At 37.8% G+C, this 17,017-nt stretch overlaps 1 protein-coding gene across 2 annotated transcripts in view; it reads right to left on the bottom strand.

The window, feature by feature from the left end:
• The window catches only part of LOC133235106 (lymphocyte antigen 75-like), a 125,070-nt gene that overhangs the window by 29,794 nt on the left and 78,259 nt on the right, over window positions 1-17,017 (bottom strand). Inside the window, exons 30-35 of one of the 2 annotated variants that reach the window (XM_061396106.1) lie at window positions 16,063-16,289; window positions 14,380-14,548; window positions 12,034-12,183; window positions 9,184-9,306; window positions 7,771-7,938; window positions 3,884-5,558 (exon numbers count right to left, since the gene is read on the bottom strand). In XM_061396106.1, the coding sequence (XP_061252090.1) occupies window positions 5,380-5,558; window positions 7,771-7,938; window positions 9,184-9,306; window positions 12,034-12,183; window positions 14,380-14,548; window positions 16,063-16,289 (1,016 nt within the window). In that variant the 3' untranslated portion in view covers window positions 3,884-5,379. Of the gene's footprint in view, window positions 1-3,883; window positions 5,559-7,770; window positions 7,939-9,183; window positions 9,307-12,033; window positions 12,184-14,379; window positions 14,549-16,062; window positions 16,290-17,017 lie in introns of those variants that run through there. The other variant, XM_061396114.1, reaches the window with a different exon arrangement.

Here is a 17,017-nt window from a genome sequence, read left to right as displayed (position 1 = left end):
CCCCATAGACAGCAGCCCATCAGGCTCCCCCATCCCTGGGATTCTCCAGGCAAGAACACTGGAGTGGGTTGCCATTTCCTTCTCCAATGCAGGAAAGTGAAAAGTGAAAGGGAAGTTGCTCAGTCATGTCCGACTCTTAGCAACCCCATGAACTGCAGCCTACCAGGCTCCTCCATCCATGGAGTTTGCCAGGCAAGAGTACTGGAGTGGGGTGCCATTGCCTTGTCCCCTAAAGTACTTAGGACTACATAAATGGAGACCAAAATAGAAGGGGAGTCCTCCTCTGTAACTCTCAGCTTCCCTAGGTTCAGGAATGGGAAAGATGGGGTGCAGGGGAAAGGCTGATGAGGAAGACCAGTGAAGAACCTTGTGCAGATAATCCAGAAAGAAAAGAGGATAAAGTTCTGAATTAAAGACAGCTGGCAATGAAGATGACCAGTCGATGAGAAGTGTGGGGAAAAACTGAGAGAGTTGCTGGATTAGAGAGATGAGAAAGAGACGATTTAAGGATGAATTCTGAGTTTCTATCCTGGGAAACAAGGGGTATGCTGTCTTCATATTAATACAAAGAGAATATAAGAAGAAGAATTGTTTGGGAGAATGGAAAAAAAGCCTCTCAGATTCTGCTTGGGCAGAACTGATTAAGTTAGCTTGGGCAAAAGGAGAAATAGATGTGTACTAAATTTGTTGAGATATAATAGTGTGAGAACGTTTTAATTTAGAATATAAAGGAAATTAGAGTTTACTGTACAGATCATTCCCATCTCTTTCAGAATTTTCCACAGTTTATTGTGATCCACATAGTCAAAGGCTCACTGAGGAAACCAGAAGGGAAAGAGACACGTGTACCCCAATGTTCATCGCAGCACTGTTTATAATAGCCAGGACATGGAAGCAACCTAGATGTACATCAGCAGATGAATGGATAAGAAAGCTGTGGTACATATACACGATGGAGTATTACTCAGCCATTAAAAAGAATACATTTGAATCAATTCTAATGAGGTGGATGAAACTGGAGCCTATTATACAGAGTGAAGTAAGCCAGAAGGACAAACACCAATACAGTATACTATATGCTAAATTCCATATTAGAAAGATGGTAACGATAACCCTGTACACGAGACAGCAAAAGAGACACTGATGTATAGAACAGGCTTATGGACTCTGTGGGAGAGGGAGAGGGTGGCAAGATTTGGGAGAATGGCATTGAAACATGTGAAATGTCATGTATGAAACGAGATGCCAGTCCAGGTTCAATGCACGATGCTGGATGCTTGGGAATGGTGCACTGGGATGACCCAGAGGGATGGTATGGGGAGGGAGGAGGGAGGAGGGTTCAGGATGGATTTTCTTTTAAAAATTTAGAAAAAAAAAAAAAAAGAATTACATAGTCAAAGGCTTTGGCATAGTCAATAAAGCAGAAATAGATGTTTTTCTGGAACTCTCTTGCTTTTTCCATGATCCAGCAGATGTTGGCAATTTGATCTCTCTGGTTCCTCTGCCTTTTCTAAAACCAGCTTGAACATCAGGGAGTTCACGGTTCACATATTGCTGAAGCCTGGCTTGGAGAATTTTGAGCATTACTTTACTAGCGTGTGAGATGAGTGCAACTGTGTGGTCGTTTGAGCATTCTTTGGCATTGCCTTTCTTTGGGATTGGAATGAAAACTGACCTTTTCCAGTTCTGTGGCCACTGCTGAGTTTTCCAAATTTGCTGGCATATTGAATGCAGCACTTTCACATCATCATCTTTCAGGATTTGGAATAGCTCAACTTGAATTCCATCACCTCCACTGTCTTTGTTCATAGTGATGCTTTCTAAGGCCCACTTGACTTCACATTCCAGGATGTCTGGCTCTAGGTGAAAGAGATGGGAATACCAGACCACCTGACCTGCCTCTTGAAAAACCTATATGCAGGTCAGGAGGCAAGAGTTAGAACTGGACATGGAAAAACAGACTGGTTCCAAATAGGAAAAGCAGTATGTCAAGGCTGTATATGTTTATTTAACTTAATAAATAAAGTTTATTTATTTATTATTTAATAAGTTTATTTATTTATTAAGTTATTTAATAAGTCACCCTGCTTATTTAACTTATATGCAGAGTACATCATGAGAAATGCTGGGCTGGAAGAAGCACAAGCTGGAATCAAGACTGCAGGGAAAAATATCAATAACCTCAGATATGCAGATGACAACACCCTTATGACAGAAAGTGAAGAGGAACTAAAAAGCCTCTTGATGCAAGTGAAAGAGGAGAGTGAAAAAGTTGGCTTAAAGCTCAACATTCAGAAAACTAAGATCATGGCATGCGGTCCCATCACTTCATGGGAAATAGATGGGGAAACAGTGGAAACAGTGTCAGACTATTTTTTGGGGCTCCAAAATCACTGCAGATGGTGACTGCAGCCATGAAATTAAAAGACGCTTACTCCTTGGAAGGAAAGTTATGACCAACCTAGATAGCATATTCAAAAGCAGAGACATTACTTTGCCAACAAAGGTCCATCTAGTCAAGGCTATGATAGTTTTTCCAGTAGTCATGTATGGATGTGAGAGTTGGACTGTGAAGAAAGCTGAGCACCAAAGAATTGATGCTTTTGAACTGTGGTGTTGGAGAAGACTCTTGAGAGTCCCTTGGACTGCAAGGAGATCCAACCAGTCCATTCCAAAGGAGATCAGTCCTAGGTGTTCATTGGAAGGACTGATGCTAAAGCTGAAACTCCAATACTTTGGCCACCTCATACGAAGAGTTGACTCATTGGAAAAGACCCTAATGCTGGGAGGGATTGGGGGCAGGAGGAGAAGGGGACGACAAAGGATGAGATGGCTGGATGGCATCACCAACTCAATGGACATGAGTCTGAGTGAACTCCGAGAGTTGATGTTGGACAGGGAGGCCTGGCGTGCTGGGATTCATGGCGTCGCAAAGAGTCGGACACGACTGAGCACCTGAACTGAACTATACAGATCATGAGGTCTAGTTTTTTTTAAAAATGTCTTTGACAATCTAGAGGGGTGGGATGAAGTGGGGAGTGGTAGGGAGGTTCAAGACGGAGGGGACATATGTATACTTATGGCTGATTCACATTGTTGTATGGCAGAAACAAACAGAACATTGTAAAGCAATTATCCTCCAATTAAAAATAATAAAGTCTTTGAGATATAGTTGAAATTTGTCTTTTTAGGTAAAAAGTTGTTGAACTTAATAGTTAAAATTTGTCTTTTCAGGTGAGTTAGTGAGTAATCAGGTCTTTGTTTCTCCAAGAGGCTTTTAGGATTAAATGAACCAAAGAGAAAGAAACCCTGGCTTTCCCTAGCATCAACTCAGCATCGAGTCAGGACTGGGGTTTCCAACACTACAGCAAACAGCTGCAGGGCAGATCTCCCAGGTAATGAAATATCCTGCCCTGGGACTGGGGAAGGGAGAATACTGTCAGTGGGTATTTACTGGTCACTTCTAAACTTGTCCTCTATACCTGATCATCTGTTTTTTTAGGTGCCTTGTTTTGAAAGATCAATTTTGTCAGACCACATGTGAGGGTTGGATTAGTTAGGAAGATTGGAAAAGGCTGTCTTCAGTTCTTCTGAGAAAGGGAACACAATATGGGCAGCTCTGGTCACGGTAAGAAGGACTTTCATAGAGATTGTTCAGTGGGAGTTAGAAATATGAACCTGAAACTAGATATTTGAATTACTGACTTAGAAGTGGTTGATGAATGCCGTGGGGTGGGAGGCGGTGCGCAGGATCTCCTGAGGGAGGCAAACATAGTGAGAAGCAAGTGTATTATAGGTGGGACCCCTGCTGACCCAGTAAGTCAGAAGAAACGCTGAGTCAGAGGAATCCAAAAAGGAGCCTAAAATCAAACACTCAGAGATGTACAAATGATTATATTTATTCTTTTAAAAGTGCACACAAGATCTTGATGCCTTGCTTTACAATAGCTGGACACTTTTTTCTTGTCACGCTATATGCGTAACATAATAAAACCCAATCTAGAGACTTATTTTTCAAAATGGAAAACAAATACTTTTACGTAAGATCAACAATAGTTTTACTTAAAAAAAAAAAGAAAATGATTTTATTATGGCATCACAACTATATATACCTGTACTTGTTGCATCAAATTTGTTCAGTTCATTGAAGAAAGTCTTAACAACTAAAACTGCACAGATAACAGAGTAAGAGAATTTAACAAATTCAGTATAAAATAGTTCAGGATAACCATACTACAGCGTGTTAGACCACTAAAATGTCTTAGAAAGTTATTTACAACATTATCATAATATAAACACTAAATTTTAAAATAAATCTGTGGATTTTCTACAAAAATAAAGTACATATGTTAATATAAGTTAAACACTGAATAAAACATTCACAATATCCAGTAGAAGCTATTATTAAGACTACATTCTAGGTGGTAAAATTCAAAACAATAACCATAAAACCGTGTTTCCTAAACCATTCACAATTTTAAATATTTTAGTAGTAATCACAAGATTTAGAGTTTCATTGTAAAATTCATTTTTACAAATATACACAATTTTCACAGACCTCCTATCTCTTATGTAAAAAGGCAACAAAGAATAAAAATTTCTTGGTCAGAAGTTGCCATACTATATTAAATATATAAACTGTGAAATTTTCAAAAAAATCTCATCCTTAGCTGATTCCCTTTAAAAAGAAAACATATGTTTTATATAAAACAAAAAACACAGTGCGATATCTAATCAATCTAAAAATATTTCCACACCTATAAAAACATTAAGCACTAAATCTTTAAAAGCCTTTGAAAAACTATGAACAGAACAAAATTATTGCATTTAAATAATTTTAGTATGAAATATCTTTGGAACAGTATAAGAAAATCTTGCCAAGAGGCATAATTTTGCTGTTTGCATGTCTCATTGTTCAATAATTTCCCCCATATGCTACAAATGACTAATTTAAAACAATGTTGATATTATTTATAGTTTTGTTTTTATCTAGAGGTACTAATTTTGCATTTGGCTTAGATGTTCTTAAAATTAAATGTACATATGTGACCCAGTAATGCCAATTTTATCTCCTAAGACATTTTGTTAAAATGCCATTCATATCCTAGTTACCAACTACATTCTTACAGAGAAAATGCACATTAAACTCATTACCCTATGAACAATTTGGACTTCAGTTCCAACTTTGGTATCTTTTCATGCTATTAAGTAGTTATAAACATGGCATTTTGTGCATAACTGTAGATACCAGCATTATAATTAAACAAAAAGAGTACCTAAGACCTCAACATTGAAACAGTAAATACTGACATTGGGAAAATTTTAAATGGCTCATTTTTCCTAAACCATCAGTGCAAATTAGCAAACCTCTAGAAGAGTTTAGTCATGGAAAGAAGGAAGCATAATTTCATCTTCATTCCCTCCTTGTTGATACCGAACTGAAGAGAAGCCCAACCAGTGCCAACGGTTCCTTCGGAAGAAGAGCCAGATCAGTCCGCAGGTTACAGCTAAGATACTCAGCACAGCAAATGCGATACCTATTCCTCTGTAATCAGGGCCTAGACCAGAGAAAGGTTTGACAGTGGAAGACAGAACAGAACAGCAATTGTCACTGATTTTATGTACTAGGCTTTGTGTCACATATGTGAACACTGTACAAATTAGATGCAGTAAGTGCTGATTGTCTCACAGTGTCAACACAGAATTCAAACTCATCATCAAACACTTCAGTGCTTTCTGATCCAATTTAACTGTTTTCATTCAAATCCTCTTCACTCCTAGAGCAATTTTCTTCCGAAGAAATTAGAGCGGTACCATTATTCTCACATTCCCTTCCCATCATCCTTCTGAGACCCTCATTCCCAGTATATTACCTTACTTTGACAGCAAATTGCTAAAGGTTGGTAAATGTCTGTGGTTGACTTACCTAGTGCCAAATAAAGTGTTATTTGCTTTAAAGGACGTTAACCCTTTAGGATGACCTCACTGAGTCCCTCACTATTCAATTTTAAGCACTGTTCCAGGCCCCTATCTACATGCTGTCAAGATGGAGTCATTGTGTCCCATGGCTTTAATATCATCTCTGTGCTGACTTTCCTTCTCTCTCATATGTCCAACTTCACACTAGACATTCTAGCTCATCTCCACATGGATGCTCAAAATGCCAAAATGGAACTCTTGGTTTATACCATTCTAACCCTACTTCTCCCTCACCCCAAATCTTCTACTCACTCTCTATTCCACTAAGTATAGAACCTGAACACTTGACTCAGGATTCCAAAGCCCTACCTGTCTGACATCTGTCTACTTTCCACTTCTTCCTTAAGCCCACATCAAGATGTTCTGTCTTAGGCTCTCTGCTCCAACTGGTACTTCTGCCTGGTGTGACTCTTCTGCTGACCCCAAAGGCCTTGGCTGGCCTTTCAGATTTCAGCTTCCATATCTCCGCTCTAAGAAGTCTTCCCTGATCACCCCTGATCTAGAGCAGTTAAATCCCTAGTCTCAATACAGTTCATGTGTGTGCATGCGCACGTGCCTGCTCAGTTGTGTCTAACTCTGTACAACCCCAGGGACTCCAGTCCGCCAGGCTTCTCTGTCCATAGAATTCTCCAGGCAAGAATACTGCAGTGGGTTGCCATTTCCTTCTCCAGGATTCTTTACCATTGCACCATAGAGTTTATAACTATTTGATATTTTCCTCTCTTTTAAAAATGGACCTGCTTGGTTACTCCTTATCTGTTTTCAATAGATTGTAAGCTCTGTGAGAAAAGGAATCTTACCTGTCTTGCTCATGGGTGCACCCCAGCACATAAAACAGATACTCTAAATATTTACTGAATCAATGCATAAATATGTAAATACTGATTACCTAAAGTTAAAGTTAAGTTAACATTTGTGCACCAAAATGGACATTTTATGCTAATCTTTAAAAATGTTAACATGAAAATTTTAGAGCTTGTTAAGATAAGATTTTTGTGGTTAATTTATGTATCAATTATGATGAAACAGAAGTTCAAAGTACAATTTCCTATAGATACTTAGGACGTTGTAACTAAATACAGTTTTGCACTGTTGTTTATTATGAATTTTATGGGAATGGGGAGAAAGGAAATGAAATAACTGCAGAATTAGACCTTTGAGCTTTTCATCTCTGAACTATAGAATAAAATACATTTTAACATTTTTCAAGAAATGACCTCCCTGAAACTCTGGCAGCTCCCATTTTTCTTAGGAAAGAATTATACAAAGTTTGGAGAAGGCAATGGCATCCCACTCCAGTACTCTTGCCTGGAAAATCCCATGGACAGAGGAGCCTGGTGGGCTGCAGTCCATGGGGTTGCTGAGGGTAGGACACGACTGAGCGACTTCTCTTTCACTTTTCACTTTCCTGCATTGGAGAAGGAAATGGCAACCCACTCCAGTGTTCTTGCCTGGAGAATCCCAGGGATGGGGGAGCCTGGTGGACTGCTGTCTATGGGGTCGCACAGAGTCGGACACGACTGAAGCGACTTAGCAGCAGCAGCAGCATACAAAGTTTGGACAGTTCAGTACTTTCCTCTGGGAATCCTAGACATCTTGTGCATTTACTGTCTTTTGTAATTTATTTTTCTGAGGGAAAGAATCTGTATGACTTAATCAGGTTTGTTTGGATATACTCTAAGGACTAAGTACTCTGGGACAAAGTACAAAACTTTGCACACAATTGAATCGTACACTTATTGCCTGACCCCTTCTTCAGAAAGGTTCCTTAAGGACAGGTTACATACTTACCCAAGGGAACTTTGCAGACAACTCTTCCGTAGCCACGTGAACATTCAACTTTTGTCCAAGTTTCATTTGAAGCTAACAAAATGCTACATTGTCCACTGCCACTCTTAATTTTATTTGCCCATTTGACAAATGTCACTTTTGATCCATCTAACCAATTCCAAGAATGATCTAAAGGAAGAAGTTTGTTTACTGTAACTAAATTACGAAGGTAAAAAGCACATGGTTCATACAATTTATTTATTTAGAACTGTGCTGTGCCACTATTTTTAAAATGAAATTTATTGAAAGTGAAAATATTAAAATCAGCCCATCAGTTGCACGTGACATATTTCAAGTGTTCAACAGCCACATGTGGTTAGTGACCACTACATTGGATAGCACAGACATAGAAAAAATTTCATCTTTGTAGAAAGTTCTATTAGACAGCACTACACAGAGTATAGGTGCTATAAATGAAGCACATTTATTGTGTGATGGGCAGATTTCTAAAGATCTGTGTCCGTTGTCCCTTGCTTCCCACCCATGACTTCCCCGCATTAAAAATCATTCACAGTGTGCTGGTGGGAGAGGAAGAGTCATGCAGGGTCCAAGAAGTCCTCCCCACCATGATTCCACTTCTGGTTCCCAGCTGATGGAGCACCACCTTGTGGTGAGAGTATAAACACAACTTATACTTCCCTTAGATGGCCAACTTAGAATTCATTCACTTTTGGACACATACTTAATATTTTGGAATTCACATTTATTTCAATTATTTAGAATTCAAATCTGTATAAAATGTGAAGCCAACTTTCTATTATTCTATCAAATGTGTACTCTTAATTCATTCTTTATCAATTCTAAGTGCATGGAAACAATCTATTATTCCTTATTGAAAAATTCTTCCACAAATCTTTTTGAACCAAATCTCTGCAATTTTCTTAGGTAATATAATAAAAAAATCACCATTAAGACTTACTTTCACTCTATGGTTACCAAAAAAAAAGTAAAAATGTTTCAAGAGGGAAGGAAACAACCAGAAGAGAACTTTCTGAATAATAGCTAAAAGCTATCACTACCAAGTGCTAGACACTGGAATGCAGTGGACAGTGGCAATGGGCTCCTGGTGGGACACACGAGGGACACAGACACCACCAGAGGAAAAGAAAAAATCCTGTTGACCCAAGTATCTTACGCCTCTAAAACAATTCCAGTTGATTTAACCTGATTTTCTATTTCATTAGTGTTTTATCATTACTAATAACTCATTCGTTTATTCATTAGGAATGTATAAGCCTCTAAACCAGCAGACCTAGCTTATTCATCACCAAGAAGTGTTTGAGTTAGCCACCACTTGACATTCTTTAGTGAGGCTGACCTGGCATTCAGGACAAGTTAGAACTCTCTTTGTACACTCTACACACAGATATTTACCAGCAGAAAGTTGAGATAATCCCAGCCAAACTCTCATGGTAATGTTATTATTTTCCCTCATTAGTCTGCTCACAAATTTATTCTCATCTTCATCCTTTATGGTAACGACAGTTGCAGAATGGGCTGTTGAAGGAAAACAAACCCTAAGTCCATTAGCTTTATGCCAACTAGGGAAGATTGAGGGCAGGAGGAGAAGGGGACAACAGAGGACGAGCAAGTTGTATGGCATCACTGACTCAGTGGACACGAATTTGAGCAAACTCTGGGAGACAGTGAAGGACAGGGAAGCCTGGTGTGCTTCAGTCCATGGGGTTGCAAAGAGTTGGACACGACTTAGTGATAGAACAACAACAATCAAGATTAACGGTCATGAAGATATTCAAACTTGACACAGAGTGTACAGCATTAATACACAAAAGTATAGTGTTAATAGCTTCCAAAAATGTTAGAAATATTTCTAGATTGAAACTTTGCATATATACATATCTTATGTTTCCTCAAAATGTTTACACGGTAATATTTCTGGGCCTTGGAACTACTTAACCAGTGAGATCTTCCTGTATGAACAGCTAGTCATAAGAAGTGGGGTATGTGACGGTAGAAATCTGTGTTCCCCTGTAGATTTTCAACACTCTCTCCTCAACAACCAGTTCTGTATAGTAAGTTAACTTTAAATGTGCTTCTGCTAAAATGAAAATAAAAGCAAATAGATTTGAGATGTTGGAGAGCATTAGCCTTCCTTTTAATATTATTTTATACATAAGTATACATGGTCATGATCTTAGGCATCTGGTCCCATCACTTTATGGGAAATAGATGGGGAAACAGTGGAAACAGTGTCAGACTTTGTTTTTTGGGGCTCCAAAATCACTGCAGATGGTGATTGCAGCCATGAAATTAAAAGATGCTTACTCCTTGGAAGGAAAGGAGTAAGGTTGTGACCAACCTAGACAGCATATTCAAAAGCAGAGATATTACTTTGCCAACAAAGGTCCATCTAGTCAAGGCTATGGTTTTTCCAGTGGTCATGTATGGATGTGAGAGTTGAACTGTGAAGAAAGCTGAGTGCCAAAGAATTGATGCTTTTGAATTGTGGTGTTGGAGAAGACTCTTTAGAGTCCCTTGGACTGCAAGGAGATCCAACCAGTCCATTCCAAAGGAGATCAGTCCTGGGTGTTCACGGGAAGGACTGATGCTAAGGCTGAAACTCCAATATTTTGGCCACCTCAAGCAAAGAGTTGACTCATTGGAAAAGACTCTGATGCTGGGAGGGATTGGGGGCAGGAGGAGAAGGGGACGACAGAGGATGAGATGGCTGGATGGCATCACACATGAGTTTGGGTGAACTCCTGGAGTTGATGGTGGACAGGGAGGCCTGTCGTGCTGTAATTCATGGGGTCACAAAGAGTTGGACACGACTGATCGACTGAACTGAACTAAACTGATACCTGGTCATGCCATTGTATACTGTCCAAAATACAGTATGGAATTGAATGAGTGAGTATTCCTCAAGTTTGATAGGCTGCCTTAAACCCACAGAGATAATAGTACTATCACCAGCATCAGGCAAGGGATAGAAATAAAATAATACCTGGACTTGGAAACTAATCCAAAATGGAATCAAATAGTCTTCAATCCAAACAAGCTTATCCATACTTGAACTAACGCATGTCTTTTGTGGTGTGAAGTATTAAAAGAAGGGCAAAGGAAAGCATTTTCTCCTCTATAGATCACACAGTGTGCAGGCACTTTACCTTTTATAATACTAATCTCACATAAAACTTTCCATCATGTAGTTAAGCAGTAACAAGGAGATTTTTAAATCAGTAAAGTGTCTCTACAAGGTAGCAAAATAAATAAGATAAATGTCATCTGCCTAAATTGCTACCCAAGGATGCAGGTCTTTGAAATACTCTAGGTGGTCTCCCTAGAAGTTATTTCACAGTTTGACTACTGTCTAAGATTCTCATGGGAGGGAGTCAATCATGGCTGCTCTTTGATTTTAGTTAAATCTGAAGATTAAAAGTCCGGTCCCCTATAGTGTTCAGAGATGTGGGCCCTGGGTCCGTTTTGCAGAATGAACAACCCATGCTTCTTGGACTTTGTTACCCTGGTCAGGTTAAACTTACTTATTAATGACTAAGTAATGAAAAATCTACAATTTTGTATTTACTGCTTAATCAACTTTACAAAAAATCTGCTTCTTAATCCTTTCATCTGAGCATATCTAGCTATATTTAAAATGGTTTCATTTGTCAATATTTTCACATAATAGTTTATTTAGCAATTTTTTATTCTACTTCTTCCCACTTACTTTTATATACCATCTACTTATTCTTATATTGATCATTTTTTAATGGCTGTTCCAATATTCCATTGAGTTCATATATAATAAAATACTTAAACATTTCTGTACCACTGGGTAATTAGGTTATAATGCTATTATCGGAGAAGGCAATGGCACCCCACTCCAGTACTCTTGCCTGGAAAATCCCATGGACGGAGGAGCCTGGTAGGCTGCAGTCCATGAGGTCGCTAGAGTCGGACACGACTGAGCGACTTCACTTTTACTTTTCACTTTCATGCACTGGAGAAGGAAATGGCAACCCACTCCAGTGTTCTTGCCTAGAGAATCCCAGGGATGGGGAAGCCAGGTGGGCTGCCGTCTATGGGGTCGCACAGAGTCGGACACGACTGAAGCAACTTAGCAGCAGTAGCAGCAATGCTATTATAATTAGTGAGTGCTTCACTAAGATTTTCAAAAATATAATATTTATTTTAAAAGGTTTCCTTAAGAAAAATTCTAATGACTAAATTATTGAAAAAGAAAATCAACACATTTTAACTCACCAAGCTTTGAACAAAACTGTCTGGCTTCTGAGAAACTGTGCAATGCCTGGTCGGACGTGTAACAGTGGTCCCTGTACTGAACCCACTGTGACTTGTTCCCTTTTACTCCTGGACATCTTGATGAGTAAGTATAAGAGGACACCTCTTTAGCTGTAAAAAATGTTAGACATAACTGTGAAAATGCACAGAAAAATATGACTGGCTTTTAAAATTTCACTGACGCCATGGTTTCTGTAGGTAAGAGGCATTCAACTTCAATACACATCAGAGAGGGCTACAGCCCACACTCTGAGAACGCAATCTCATTAGCTTTTTGGAAAACCATTTTTTAAAAAACTGAGAATACAGAGGAAAGTACTTAACTCTCTAAGATGAATTTAGACTAAAGTAAAAATAACTGGAAAGACAGAATCGAGAAGAAAAGACAAGGCTGGGTAGGCCTGTAACAAATTTGAAATAATAATTAAAATTCTTTCTTTCTTTGGATTCCTTTTTGTATTGATCACAAAGACCTACTTTTACCTTGCCATAAAAAAAAAATCATACCCACATTGAAAACTTGGTAACTTGCTTACAAAGCACAACAGATCAGCACTGAAAAATCTGTCTCAAGCCAAAAAAAAAGTAGGTGTGGCTTCTCAGCTCTGAATAATTCCCCTGGTTTCCATGTAAACTGTTTAATTTTCAGTCGTTCTGTATAACACAAGAAGCCTGTGTAATGAAGCCTGTCCCCCTTAACACCATTGTTAATTCCAACTGGAGAGTATGAGAACTGGAAAGTAAATTGCCAACATCCCGTTGACCAGGTACAGATTGTCTGAATCAATATCTGATCTGGTATGGCCAGCAGTCGCAACCCATACCATTGTTCTCTACGCATATGGATGGTCTGCATGTCCTTCAGTGATTGAAGGCTTTCCTGCTTTTGTTCCTCATTGCAGTTTGGTAGAATTCTTTTCATTTATGATCCCTATGATTCCAGAAGAATGACTACTGCCCCTTTCTTCTCCACTGAGAGACTTCAGGATGGTTTTCCATTCCTTACTCTGCTTCTCTATCCTGTTTCTCCCCTTGGGCTCCATCTTTTTTGAAATCTAGTTATTTGATTGGCTTCTGCCTCTACACTTTTCACTAATGCCACTAGTTTGGGCTCTAAGTCTTCCTTTAGTTTGAAAATTGATTACTCCTGGGTAAGTTTCCTAGCTGCAGGTGACCAAAAGTCATCTAAAAATTAACCTGTGGAGTCTGTAAGACTTGTGACAATTCTTTGTTAAGGCTGTGGTGGAGGAAGATGCCACTAACAAGTGTTTGATTCTATTATACTGGGAAAATAGTATCCCTGACAAAAAATACACTGCTGACTACTCTATCACTGCACAGGCAATGGTGAGTGTTTCTTTAGATTCAAGACATGCCGAACACTGGCCACCAATGCATGGCTAGGATGAGTGTACTTTTATGAATGGGTTGGCTTTAAAAACAATTCTTCATCCACTGGGAACATATGGAAATGCCTTATCTTCAAAGTCTATTTGTTTCTAGTCCAAGCTGCAAATGGCCTGTCTTAGACGGCATATATTTTCTTTTCTTACTGTTCTTTAGGGAGTTTTGCTTCCAACTCTCACATTTTTTTTTTTTTCCTTGCAAGGGCCAGCCACGTGGTAAGTTTGTTACATTCCTGTCAAGAAGATTCCATTTTGTTTGAAAGGGGATAAAATATACATTATGTAAAATTTACCATTTTAACTATTTTTCACTGTACAGTTCAATGGCATGAAGTACATTCACATTATTAAGCAATCATCACCACCATCCACCTGCAAACTGTTTCATCTTGCAAAACTGAAACTCTGCTCCAATTAAATAATAACACCTCATTCTTTCTTCCCTGCAGCAATCACCATTCTACTTTCTATAGTAGAAATATTTGGAGAATGTTTAGTTACACAGAACATTTCTTTACTACAGAGATTCTTTTCTATAAAAACTTTCAGAATCATTAATATGGTAAATCACCTAAGATTTTTCTCAAATCTATATCCTGTGGAACCCTTTTTTAAAAAGGAGAATCTCACTTTTTGAAAAACACTGCTAAGTGAAATTAAAATTCACAAATTCTAGAGTAAAACTCACTGAGTAACAGAACAATTGAAAGTCTTTGAGAACAAATTCCTTGAATGGGCATATCATATTTGTTTCTCTCCACAAAGTATCAAAATTATTTTGCTAGGATTTGTGAATAAACCTTATTTAATATCTATAAAAATTATTTTCCATATTTAATCAGGTACATAAAACAAATGTCATGTTTTAGTAAATATACAGCTATTTGAAATCAAGTCTTACATTCTGTAGGTTTATAACAAATAGCACCATCCTTAACAGACTTGCAGTTTTCATGTTTCCAAATTCCTTTTGGATCCAAGACAACACAATTTCCAGCAGATTTTTTATCTTTCCATGGAATATAGTCAAAGGCACTGCCATCAGACCATTCAAAACTTGATTCACTTCCCTGTATTAAGAATAATAGTGATAATCTGAATTCATATGTATGACTTCAAAAGAACATTGAGATGAACATGCATACTTTCATAAATATAGGAATGTAGTGTTAATTATTTGCTTATAAGTACTACAGACCTGAACACATTTGTAAAACCAGGGATTTACTTTTGATGCAGTGATTTGAGACATTTGCTCTGGCATATAATTTAAATAGGACTTTAGAGATAGTGTTACTACACTCTATCTCTAGATTTCATTTTTTAAGGATGAGTTTATATAACACTAGAAATTATATGACATGGAAATGGCTTCCATTTGTCACAATTACAGGTTTACAATCCCAATCTTCATATTACTCTAAATATTGTTTTTTATGTTTTATAGCTTTGTGGTTTGTGTCCTTGGCTTGATTTTTTTCATATTACAGAAGTTATCAAGCAGCAAGAGGCTGGAAGAGAAAAATAGTTCCCAAGAAATTCATATAGGAAGATTACTTTTGATTTGTCCTTCATTCTTTAATCATAATTTGCCATCCTTTTACTTTTCCCACTTTATTTAGATTAGGCCTCCATTCTAATCTCAACAGACTGTTTTTTTGTATACTAGATATCATTATCAGTACATTTATATATGTATACTACTTAATAGGATTCAAATAGTGGCACAAAAGGCATGTTTACCAGCAGATTACTTTCAAATAGTGTCAATTTCTAGGGGGAAGTGGGGAGAAAATATACATCTATATTTTAGATGTAGTTAAGAGTTTTACTTGGCACTTTATATAATTTTTTTTAACTTTTATTTTGTATTGGGGTATAGTCAATTAACTGGAGAAGGAAATGGCAAGCCACTCCAGTGTTCTTGCCTGGAGAATCCCAGGGACGGCAGAGCCTGGTGGGCTGCCATCTATGGGTTCGCACAGGGTCTGACACGACTGAAGCGACTTAGCAGCAGCAGAATCAATTAACAATGTTGTGACAGTTTCAGGTGAACAATAAAGGGACTCAGCCATAAGTATACATGTATCCATTCTCATCCCAATACAAATTTTGTGCTAATAATCCTCTATTAAGGAACATATCATCACCCCCATTTGACAGATAAGGAAATAAGCTTGCAAAGGTATAATAACTTGCTTGTGGTCACCCAATATGTAGATAGAAGACCTGCCACTCATATTGGAAATCAGATTTTTCTGATCCTAAGCCATTCCCTTTTTACCAGCTCTCCAACTGGTCTATCCCAAATAGGTTACAGTGGTGTTGATGAGATACTAATCTACTGAGTCCTTAGGATGGCGTGGCAGTGTCTAGGGCAGCTGCGGTCCTGGCCAGTTGCCCTGGTGTACTCTACAAACAATTTTCTATCTGTTCTACATTGTGAAAAGATAGAAAGCACTATGGTATGCGAATGCAATCCCAGGACTTAATCTGATGTTATACTTTGAGTTAATATTTTATGCTCAAATTTCCGACCCTCGAATATACTTGAAAAGTTTCTGGAAAACAAAACAAGACTTACATCATGACTTGAGAGCCCAACCCATAGTGGAAATCCGTCACGCTTTACGATATCTTCCAGAAAAAGCTGGCCATTTTGGTCATGAACACTTGCCAAATGACCTCCACTTTGAGAACATGCATTTAATGCTCCATACCATGTTACCTTTTTTTGAATAACATTATAAATACCATCTTCATATGGAATAAACTGTGGCAGAGTAGTATTATATTCTTCCTTGTAGTCAACTATAATATTTAAATTAAAAGTGTTAGTGATTAAATTTAAATTATTTAAAATACATAATTTGGGTAATATTGGACATACAACCATTTCAAAAGTTAAATAAAATTGGACTATAAGAAGGTCAAATGCATACTTTCTTTTTCTTATCGCCACAGCTTATTTAATAAGCTCTTACCTATTACAGTTGTCTGGGTGATTAAAAAAAGGCACAAACAATGTCTTTCATTTAAGGAGCTCACCTATTAGTTGGGCACAGAAAACACTAGCACCTGAAGTGAGGGCAAAACAATGAACCACTAGAACACTTGTGACTGACTAGGAAAGGAAAGATTCATCTGGATTAGGAGTCAGAAAACCTTTTTAATAAACTAGGTCTCCAGACTTTGGTTAGCTGAAATTAGTTCTAAAAAGAAATATGGTAACAAGAAAGCCAACTAAAAACAATCAATCAACTACGGTAATAACAAGACCACAATTATGTGGGTATTTCAAAGGGAAACAGAAGCCATGTTAAAGAGCTCCAGCAGCCAAATCTGGAAAAAATCAAGGAAAATATTAAAATAATATAGTCTATTATAGCCCAAAGTATAAAAAAATAACCATGAGCCCAAAATGATATGAATAAATGCCTAAATAAATTTTTAGATGGAAGAGAATAGACAACTCTCCTATGTAGAACTCCAAGTTATTTATATAGATACTCCCCACTGCAGGAAGGTAGAAAATAACT

This window comes from Bos javanicus, chromosome 2 (assembly GCF_032452875.1).
Source record: "Bos javanicus breed banteng chromosome 2, ARS-OSU_banteng_1.0, whole genome shotgun sequence".
NCBI lineage: Eukaryota > Metazoa > Chordata > Mammalia > Artiodactyla > Bovidae > Bos > Bos javanicus.
Note: the sequence above shows the minus strand (reverse complement) of the source record. Positions and strands in the feature narration are given on the sequence as shown.